Genomic DNA, 11,984 nt, shown 5'->3' on the forward strand with positions numbered 1-11,984 from the left:
AAATTTTATTAACATGCTCCACATAATCAATTCCACAAAATGGTAACAATTCTTGAGACCAGAAGATAAATTTTAAGTTAAATACTTCAACATGGTCTTTTACCTCTGACAGCTATTATTATTTTTTTGGATAAGGTAGGTGTTTAGCTTGCCTAGGTTTAATTCCTATTAATAGTCACTAACATATAAAAGACAACCATGAATGCAGATTTCTACTTTACACAGAAATAACTTCAAACAGACTAAACTCTATTATTGTACATGATTTTATCCAGGTATTAGCAAAATTTATCTGTGTACATCTCATTCTAATTAAAATTAAATCCTTGGATTGCTCTTGTTCTGATATGTCCTGCATCAAGCCTTGATGCGCCACATAGCAGAACAAGAGCAATTCAAGGATTTAATTTTAATTATATTGTACACATCTCTCATTTCTCATCAAACTTAACACCAGATGGTGTTTTTTTCTACTTTCACATAATATATCAGTAGTCACAATCTTTTGGAATACCAAAGTGTTTGATAAATACACTTTCCTCACTCAATATAGTCAAAATCTGCTGGAATACCAAACTGTTTATCTATCACACTTTCTTCAAAACTAAACTTGTTCTTGATCCATGATTTAACTGAAAAAATGTTGTCTGAAAATAGAAATATAAAAAAATTAAGAGTTTTATAAATTACTACTGTTAAAGGGGCACTTGTAACAAGATGTATAAAACAAGAATGTGTCCAAAGTACACAGATGCCCCACTCCCACTATCATTTTCCATGTTCAATAGACCGTGAAAATGGGTAACAAATATAATTAGGCATTAAAATTAGAAAGATCATATCATAAGGAACATATGTACTAAGTTTCAAGTTGATTGGACTTCAGCTTCATCAAAAACTACCTTGACCAAAAACTTTAACCTGAAAAGGGACAGACAGACCAGCGAACAGACAGACGAACGAATGGTACAACAGATGGACGGAAGAACGAACGGATGCACAGTCCAGAAAACATAATGCCCCTCTATTATCGTAGGTGGTAGGTTGGGCATAAAAAATAACAAGATAACAAGGAGTTGAGTGTTATGTTGTCCAATTTAGAATTCCAGCTAATTATTTGACATTAACATTGAATTCCACACATTGCCAATCTAACAATCACACCTATCAAAAGTACAACTCAGCATTATGAATTTCCTGATAAATTTATATGTTTTAAAATTAAGAAGCTGAGTAATATGTAGTAACAGACAGACAACGTCATTTCAGTATGTGGAATTGTCTGTCTGCAACCCTTAGATTGGGTGTAAAACATTCCATAAGCATGGTACTTGCAGCTATTGATGTATAATTATGAAAGGTTTTATAAATTACTACTGTTAAAGGGGCACTAGTTACAAGATATATAAAACAAGAATGTGTTCAAAGTAGACAGATGCCCCACTCGCACTATCATTTTCCATGTTCAATGGACCGTGAAAATGGGTAAAAAATATAATTAGGATTAAAATTAGAAAGATCTATCATAGGGAACATTTGTACTAAGTTTCAAGTTGATTGGATTAAAACTTCATCAAAAACTACCTTGACCAAAAACTTTAACATGAAACTCACACTTTCATTTTCTATGTTCAGTGGACCGTGAAATTGGGTCAAAAACTTAATTTGTCTTTAAAATTAGAAAGATCATATCAAAAGGAACATATGTACTAAGTTTCAAGTTGATTGGACTTCAGCTTCATCAAAAACTACCTTAACCAAAAACTTTAACCTGAAGCGGGACAGATGGACGAATGGACAGACAGACGGACGGACGAACAGACGCACAGACCAGAAAACATAATGCCCCTCTACTATTGTAGGTGGGGCATAAAAATCTAAAATATGATTTTTTTTGTTCAATCATTAATTAAAGCGAAATAGTGATATATGGTTCAAATTATGTCAAAACAAGAGGCTGTCACAACGACAGCAAACCGGATTTATTAACATTTATTTGTGTCCTGGCAATATCACAAGAACCATTACTGATGATTGGTGAAAGTGAAAATCGTCAATATCAAATTTGACCTCTATTTTGTCATCAGTATCAACATATTAAAATTTGAAAAGCTTAGATTGAATGGTTTGTGAGTAATTGCAACAACATGAATGGAAACACCATTTTTCAATCTTTCAAGAACCATAACTCCTGAACGGTAAAAGTCAAAATCATCATTATTGAACTTGACCTCCATTTTGTCACCAGTAACAACATATTAAAATTTGGGAAGCTTTGGTAGAACAGTTCATGCGTAAATGCACGGACACGACTGGAAACGCCATTTTTCAATCTTTCAAGAACCATAACTCCTGAACGGTAAAAGTCAAAATCGTCATTATTGAACTTGACCTCCATTTTGTCACCAGTAACAACATATTAAAATTTGGGAAGCTTTGGTAGAACAGTTCATGCGTAGATGCACGGACACGACTGGAAACGCCATTTTTCAATCTTTCAAGAACCATAACTCCTGAACGGTAAAAGTCAAAATCGTCATTATTGAACTTGACCTCCATTTTGTCACCAGTAACAACATATTAAAATTTGGGAAGCTTTGGTAGAACAGTTCATGCGTAAATGCACGGAACACGACTGGAAACGCCATTTTTCAATCTTTCAAGAACCATAACTCCTGCCATTATTGAACTTGACCTTCATTTAGTTGTCAGTAACAACATATTAAAATTTAAAAAGCTTTGGTTGAACGGTTCATGAGTTAATACACGGACAACATTTGATTGCCGCCCGCCCACCTGCCCGCCCGCCGAGCATCCCCATATCAATAACCGACATTTTTGTCACAAAAATCCGGTTAAAAAGCTAAGAAACATTGATGATGAATTCCAACCTTCTTGAATCCGTAGTCATGTGAACTTCAATCTAACCACTTAGCCGGAGATAGATAACCCATGAATTGTCCGTGTAGAGTAAAGGGAAAGAATGTCAACATCTTCTGGTTACATCTTCTGACATCAGACTCGGACTTCTCTTGAACTGAATTTTAATGTGCGTATTGTTATGCTTTTACTTTTCTACACTGGTTAGAGGTATAGGGGGAGGGTTGAGATCTCACAAACATGTTTAACCCCGCCGCATTTTTGCGCCTGTCCCAAGTCAGGAGCCTCTGGCCTTTGTTAGTCTTGTATTATTTAAATTTTAGTTTCTTGTGTACAATTTGGAAATTAGTATGGCGTTCATTATCACTGAACTAGTATATATTTGTTTAGGGGCCAGCTGAAGGACGCCTCCGGGTGCGGGAATTTCTCGCTACATTGAAGACCTGTTGGTGACCTTCTGCTGTTGTATTTTTTATTTTGGTCGGGTTGTTGTCTCTTTGACACATTCCCCATTTCCATTCTCAATTTTATTGAAAGTGAAACAAAGGTAAATCATTTGATTGACTGATTTGATTCACAAAAAATCAATCTTATACAGGTAAAAACAATAATAAACATAGATTTTTAGCAGCAGTTGCTCAATCTATTTAAATCTATATTTATGTTTATATCGCTTATATGGTCATTGGAGGTGTTCCGGGGTCAACTGGATATTTAATTAGATTGTGTCTTCACTAAAATACACACGAAAAGAAGCTGCATATTATGGAGCTCATGAGCTGTAAACTGTTGATCTGAGACTATTAATAGGTTCGACAAATGCTTTACATTGTTATAAATTAAATATGAGAATTAAGATTTGACAGCTAGTGCCCCTTTAACCTGACCTCAATTTTGTACACCATGTTTAAGTTTGAAAAGCACTGGTTGAACAGTGTGAGGGCCAAGGTCACTAAACCCTTCCTTCATCATTGGACAGTTTGCACCTTATTACACAAACTGTAAATCAACTCAAAATGACATTTTTCAATCAGTTAAGGACCTAACTCCTGAAGGCCAACAGTAATCATCCTGTATCACAGTGAATAACTTAATTATCATTGACATGGTTATATTTATAAATAAACTGTTTACAAATACTTTGAATTTTTGAAATACTAAGGCTTTTCTACCTCAGGAATAGATTACCTTAGCTGTATTTGGCAAAACTTTTAGAAATTTTGGTCCTAAATGCTCTCAAACTTAAGTTTGTACTTAATTTGGCCTTTGGACTTTTTTGGATTCGAGCGTCACTGATGACTCTTTTGTGCCCATTTGGCGTAAATTATAATACTAATTTAATCCTGGTATCTATGATGAGTTTCTTTAATACTAGTAAGATAAGAACGATTTATAAGTGAATAACATTGCAAGAATAGTAGGAATTCCTCTCATTCTATTACATTCAGCAGGCCAGCATTTTATAACATTTCTGATTAATTTCTAAACATTTCCCCACCCCAACTTCTATCCTTTTTAACCCTTATTTGCGTACCTGTCCATCTGTTAGCAGCGTCTTTTGATATCTCTGCTTGTTTCTTGACCCCCTCTACCACCTCTGGGTCACATTCTTTGTATTTTTCTATTTCTGACATAAGATGAGATTTTTCTGTTCTTTTCTCTATTAAGGCAGTTAACAGTTCTGTTCTGGAATCCTAAAACAAAAGATAACAGCTAATATATATAGTTACAGACAAAATAAGACCTGCATTAGAACTAATCAAATGAACTTTTCCATTTTACATACAATAAGGCCAAACAGAAAATAAATATGCCCATTTTAGAGTATCTGAACAAACCCTGAATGCTGACCCTTACAATTTTGTTGGATTTCTTAATATAATAAGAGTGTGTCCATAGTACATGGATGCTCCACTCACACTATCATCTTATGTTCAATGGACCATGAAATTATGGTCAAAACTGTTATTGAGCATTTAAATTAGAAAGATCATATCATAGGTAACATGTGTATTAAGTTTCAAGTTGATTTTACTTAAACTTCTTCAAAAACAACCTTGACCAAAAACTTAAATCTGAATCTGGACAGACGACAAAAGGGTGAACAAACTAGTGATCTGAAACACAGACCCAAAAACAGTAAAGCAGTATGCAGTTTTCCAAAAACTAACTCAGTGAATACAAAATGCTCTCTGGATTGTGAAAAAGTGCTGACATGTATACAAACCCTTAAATTCTTAGGAAGGAAATTATAAAAGCGGATACTTTTATTCAAATATTCAACATAAAAACTGTAAACTTACAAAAATTGGGCAAACAGTCCACCATATATATAAATATTTGCAAAAAAATTATGTTGTCATGTGAACCGTGAAAGATAACCAATCTGGTTAGAAAATCTTCAAAAGGATTCTGCAATTATACTAACACTGTTTATTAAAAAAAGATCAATTATCTTTTCATTTTATTAATATCAAAATCCTGATAAGATGTGTACATTCTCCAAAATAAAACTACTTACCTTGAAAACACTTAACAGTATGATTAATTAAAGTATACAAACAAATTTCAACCATGAGCAATGGTAAATTATGAAGGCTGCCTTTTTTTTGTGATTTATACATGAATCACAAAATTAAGGCCTTAAGATAGGAGAAATTGTTCAAAACATTTCATCAAATTAGACATTCAATGTATATGCATAAAGACTGGTGTTTCTTTGGAAAATAGATTGAACTAGGGACACTCAAATTTGCTAAATCATAAAATATAAAATGAAATGAAATTGGAAAGAGTGGAAAGAAACCCATTACAATATAAGAAACATGAAGGTGTTCATATTACATGGATGCCCCAATCACACTATCATTTGCTATGTTCAGTGATATGTGAAATTGGGGTAAAATCTCTAATTTGGCATTTCAATTAGAAAGATCGTTTCATAGGGAACATGTGTACTAAGTTTCAGGGTGATTGGACTTCAACTTTATCAAAAACTACATTGACTAAAAAATGTAACCTAAAGTGGGACTGATGAAACGATGAACGAACGAACTGAGGCCCGAACCAGAAAACATAATGCCCATAAATAGGACATAAAAAACAAAAGAGACAACTTACAGATTCCTCTTTTCCCATTTTAGCTTTTTCTATGGCTTCTGTTAGTGTTTGCTTTTTTGAGTCTAGTTCTTCAATTCTATTTTCTAAATCCAGTAATTTTCTTTTCCGCTGTAAAAATTCAAAGACAATATTATTGACTTACAACCATTTACAAATAAATTATAACTGAAAAAAGGTTAATTCTGAAAATCTCTAAAATGTAATGCTAACAAAATTTAGCAAATAAGCTGCAATATCTATATTTAAAACATTACAAAAATGTGTGTATCAACACTTGAAGTCTTGATCCTGGCAAAGACTACTTTAAACAATAATGAAGCCAATATTTACATTCTGACTAGCTTTACTAGGAAATGCCCAAAAGTAGACGGATGTTCCTATTTTATCGTTGTCGACCATTCCATCATCTACCAGGCTTGTCACTATCTCCTTGACAGACATTGATGTTATACCTTTCTCTTTCTGACATTGCTTCTCTAATTCTTTCAACAGAAACACGTCCTTCTGCAAATATTAGAAATTATCTACAATTTTGTACAAAAAAAGTCTCACCTCTCTTCATGTACAATATTATAAAAACATGAATACAATATCTACAGCATATTTTACTAGTAATTAAAAGTACAAAAACAATCTTAAAAACATTCAAGAGCCACTCTTACAAAAGTTAAGAGAGACTTTTACATACATGACAGAAATGGACAAATCAATAAAAGCTGGGAACAGTATATGGTTAATATATATGTTCCTGATAAAAGTAAAAAGGCTTTTTACTTTTATCTACATAAAACATTCTTCATTGGAATTAAAATATCATGGCAGATTTTGACAGAATAAAAGCAAAAATTCTTATTTGTAAATAAGAATATAAATGTACATGTATTTAAAACAGGCCTCAATGTCAAGCTTTTGTCTGGTATGACAACCTATCTTGTATAGTCTGCAGAACTTGAAATAGCACATGGCCAACAGGACTGTCTAGTAAAAATTAATTCGGTCCCATCAATTTTTGTTAAATTTAAGAAGAATTTGAAAAATAATCGATTTCGTCCTGTAAATGCAAAACCCCAACTTCTATGACTGAGTTGGGATGAAAATATCTGTAATAAAATCATTAAAGTTTTTCTGATACTGTAAATTCAGAAATAATTGCATGCATTTATTATTGCAATTTAGTCATATTAGAATGAAATGTGATTTTAATTTTTCGCAATATTGAGAAAAATCCTGTTTAATTCATATAAAAAATTCAAAACGCAAGTTTAAATTATTATCGCATTTTTCACAACATCCCATTCATTCCTGAAATAATATGTGGATGTCATGTAGATGTCATGTGGACTCATCCTCTCCATTAATAGTCTACAAGACCAACTATATGTAAACAGAGAGAGCCGTGGTGTAGTGGTTAGTGCATCGGACTACTAACACAAAGGTTCCTGGTTCGATTCCCGTTTGGGATGAAAATTTCAGAAACTCAATTTTCGGCTCTCCCTTGACACCATCTGCGAGTATGGTCTTGAGGAAACGATGATAGTCCATCGGAAAGGGACGATAAATGGCTGACCCGTGTTAAGAGAGAGCCACATCTCTTGCACGTTATAGACACCCTTGTAGATTTCGAAAAAGAGTAGGCTAATGCCGCTACAAGGCAGCACTCGCACCCGCAAAGTGGAAAGGGATTAATATAAGTTGCAAAACTTGTTTCCCAATCCACTATAAATAAATATGTTTAAACTATATGTAAACATTGATCATGTTGAAAAATTTTTTCCAAAATAATATTCCAAGTAAGGCCAAATAAAAAAAAAATATGTGAACTTTCTATTACAGTACCCTCCCAATTTTATAAGCTGAAAAATAGTCTACGTCGGAATGTCTCTCCCATAGACCATGTAGACTCAATTTAAAAAAAATAGGTAAAATAAAAAAAAAATTGTAAGGGTTCCGCGGAACCCAGTGTCTCGCCTATTTTTGCTGTAAATCGCAGGCTCAACAACAATGAGGAAAAAAATCAATAAAAATATTCCTCTTGTTACTATTTTATGATTGTAAGAAAATCTAAGTCCATTTAAAAGTAAATTACAGAAAAAAAGTGAGTAATTTTTTTACAAACTTTACTTCTGGATACAATCTTATGATCATAAATAAGCTTCTGTCCATGTTTGGTAAAAACCCAGGATAGTTTAAGAAAGTTATTAAAATTTTTAAAACTTTAACCACAGAGTGAATGTAATGGTTCCCCGCAGAAAAGCTAAGTCCATTTAAAAGTATAATATGGAAAAAATGGATTTATTTATTTACAAAATTTACTTCTGGATACTATCTGATGATCATAAACAAGCTTCTGTCTAAGTTTGGTACAAACCCAGGATAGTTTAAGAAAGTGATTAAAATTCTAAAAACTTTAATCACAGAGTGAATGTTTTGTTTCCCCACAGAAAAAAACTAAGTCCATTAATAGTAAAATACGGAAAAAATGGAATTTTATTTTTACAAAATTTACTTCTGGTTATTATCTTATGATCATAAACAAGCTTCTGTCCAAATTTGGTACAAACCCAGGATAGTTGGAGAAAGTTATTAGAATTCTAAAAATTTAACCACAGAGTGAATGTTTAGTTTCCCAGCAGAAAAAACTAAGTCCATTTAAAGTAAAATACAGAAAAAATGGAATTTTATTTTTTACAAAATTTACTTCTGGATACTATCTTATGATCATAAACAAGCTTCTGTCCAAGTTTGGTAGAAATCCAGTATAGTTTAAGAAAGTTATTAAAATTTCAAAAACTTTAACCACAGAGTGAATATTTGTTGACGCCGCCGCCGACGACGGAATGTAGGATCGCTTAGTCTCGCTTTTTCGACTAAAGTCGAAGGCTCGACAAAAATCCCTAACTACCTATGCTAACCCCATACTATTTTTTTTAAAGATGTAATTGGAACCACACATATATTTTTGTTTGGCCTTATAATCAATTACCTTTTCAAAAAAGAACTCCATCATTCTTGTTCTCTTCTCTTCTACACTCAATCCTCTTTTCTTTGACTACAAAAAAATGCATTCATTATTAGTGCTTAAAAGTTAGCATCACTGTTGAAAATCTTTGGATCTGTTGAAACTGACCGTCAGACTAATTTGTATGAGCATAACAAGATCATGTGAAAATCAGGAGTATAATTTATTGAGAACAAAGTCCTAACAAACCTTAAACAGATTTTTGATCTCCAGTTATATTTCATGCACAACCAAAATATGGTGGTTAAAGATCATTTCTAGCCAGGGAACATGTTGTATACGTGCAAGAGTCACAATTGTATGATGACATTTGAGACAAGTTGAGGTGGAAGAAGTGTGACAGGATTGCTTCCCTTCATTAAAAGATACTAATTATAAGTCAACCGTAAACATTTGAGTTAGCTCAATCAGTTAATGTGCTGCCTTATACTACAGAAGTAGCTGGTTTGAGTCCCAGGAGAGACAACATGGACAAGCAATTTTGTATACATATATATATATAGAATCATGCTCTACATGCGCATGGTACCAGCAGGATTTGAACCCTCAATTTTGGAATCTAAAGGCAGTGTTCTAGACAATAGACCCAAAGATAATACCTTACTCAACCAGTTGAACTACACTGTACCTTTATATTTCCAGGTTTACAAAACCAAGCACCTTAAGGATTCTCAATTGTTACACTTCCAGTAGGGTCTTAATGAGCCTCCTCAGGGTTTTTTTTTTATTATTTTGCCGTTTTTATTGTGATCATTTGAATACCTGACCAAATATTTCAAGATTATTTGATAATCTAGGAGTGTATTTTTTATTATTTGATTATCTTGGTTAAAAAAAATAATCCATAAGTGATTATATTGGCAAAACATTAGTGATTATGTAATTACTTGCAATGGACACCCCCATGAGGGGATCAGTGATACCTGTATGTTGCAAGGGAGAGCATACCTGTCAACCTTTGACGATGAAAATGCAGGTCATGACCTGCATTGTAGAGTCAAATCTCAGGTCATAACACGTACAAACTTTTTCGAGCTAAATTTCAGTATTTATGGTACATTTTCTTATAATGTATATATCAAATATACCAAAACATCAATGCATGTTTACTTGGTTAATTCATTTCAAATCCTATTAATTATTATTTCATTGCACTTTTAAAGATTTTTATAATTTGTGTAACAGTCTTACATTGTTTACATTTTGTTATAATTAGCAAGGATTTGTATACTTTGAAATTACTTTTTAAGATGTAAAATTTAAATGTAGGAGACACTGGCTATGTAGCCTTCCAGGCTTTCAAATAGCACTGCTGATGGAAATTAGACTATGATAAAATATAGTAATACAGTTAAAGGAAGTGTAAATGTAAAATATAATTTACAAATTTTTTTTTAATTATCATGATTATATAAAGGTATAAAAATAATGGAAATTTATTTTTCAATATGTATTTGAATTTTATATTTTTTAATGATTTAATCTTTTTCACCCATAAAACGTAAATATAAGGAATAATTTTGAATGGTGACAAATAAGGGGAAGTAACTGTCTAGTTGAAATATGTTTGTTTACACACTAATAATGCAATTTATTTACGACCTAAAGCTAAGGTAATTGGTGTTAATTAACAGTGTGTTTGACACCAAAGCTGTCAAATGAAGCCATGCACTTAATGGGTCACTTAATTTGACAGTTTAAATAGCTAGATGATCTTCCTGTTCATAGAAGAATTACGAATTTGCCGTTATTTCAAAGAAATATTACTAATGAAATCAATATCTAGGCTAAGAAATACGGGTGAAATCGGGTCATTTTCGGAATTCCCGGGTTATTTCAATGACCCAGCGGGTGTTCCGGGCGATTCCCCCGAATTGTGAAAATCTTGGGTCACACCCGCAGAAAATGGGTCACTTGACAGGTATGGGAGAGGACCAGCCTAATTTTAAAATGGGGGTACATTAATGATGAATAACAGTAAAGATTATTGCCAAATGACATTAATGGTAATTTTTTTCTGCATAGCGATAAAATCATTAAAATGTACTGTACTCTCTTTTAGACACATCACTTAAAATTTTGTTCTAAACTAACAATAATAAATTATTTGAAACCTCAGATGAATTACACAGAAATTCTGAATTACAATAGGGATTTTTAGACAAATTAGGATATTTATAGTTTTAACCAATTTTATGGTCGTCTTTTACTTTAGGGGTCCCAACCCATACAGAGCTATACCATAGATGGATCCAGGGGATGTGGGGGGACCCTGCCCCTCCCCCTTTTCGTGGGGACAAATTTTGTTGATTATTTAGGGAATCACTGAAGCATGACTTGAGCTTTAGGTCTTTCACCCCCCCCCCCCCCCTTTTATAAAAATTTCTCAATCCGCCACTGTATACTAACCCATACCTAAAGTGGCTAAACCTTACACTACTAAATCATAACCCTAACCTAGAGCATCCCCTAACCGTTACTAACCTAACAATGATCATGACTGAACCCTAACTCTAAAGTATAGGATCCTTTAAGAAAAAGAAGGCCAATAATGGCCACAATAAACAAACTAATTATACTACCTAGGGTTTGGTGCGCACACAGAACAAACCCCCTACCCCTTCCTTCCCTCTTCCAGACTTTGACTCAGAATCTCTAAAGGATTCCCAAGCACATGTGCTCTTGTTGCCTGTTGGTAAAATATGGAATATGTGAGGGAGTATAAAACATACATGGCTGTATGACAACAATCTGTTCTTATATATGATATATATATATAGCAGTATAGTAATACACTACCATTTTGGCAAGCTGAAATGATAAATTAAATTTGGCGCCTTTTCTTGATACTACTTAAAACCAACAGCTTAACTATGAACAACAAAAGCCAGGTGTTTTTAATCTTTCTTTATCTTTTTTGTAAAATAAATCATGAATTTATCACTACTGTACCATTATCGAATTA

The 11,984-nt window shown here is 33.0% G+C and overlaps 1 protein-coding gene across 1 annotated transcript; it reads right to left on the minus strand.

Annotated features, from left to right (window-relative positions):
• Positions 1-401: 401 nt before the first annotated feature.
• LOC134680995 (meiotic nuclear division protein 1 homolog) lies at positions 402-11,956 on the minus strand. The gene is made up of 6 exons (XM_063540327.1): positions 11,819-11,956; positions 8,984-9,049; positions 6,331-6,504; positions 6,001-6,108; positions 4,415-4,574; positions 402-647 (listed from the first exon to the last, which is right to left on the minus strand). The coding sequence occupies exons 1-6, from the start codon at positions 11,819-11,821 to the stop codon at positions 541-543; spliced, it is 618 nt and encodes a 205-aa protein (XP_063396397.1). The 5' UTR covers positions 11,822-11,956; the 3' UTR covers positions 402-540.
• Between the last annotated feature and the right edge of the window lie 28 nt (positions 11,957-11,984).

This window comes from Mytilus trossulus, chromosome 8 (assembly GCF_036588685.1).
Source record: "Mytilus trossulus isolate FHL-02 chromosome 8, PNRI_Mtr1.1.1.hap1, whole genome shotgun sequence".
Taxonomy (NCBI): Eukaryota; Metazoa; Mollusca; class Bivalvia; order Mytilida; family Mytilidae; genus Mytilus; species Mytilus trossulus.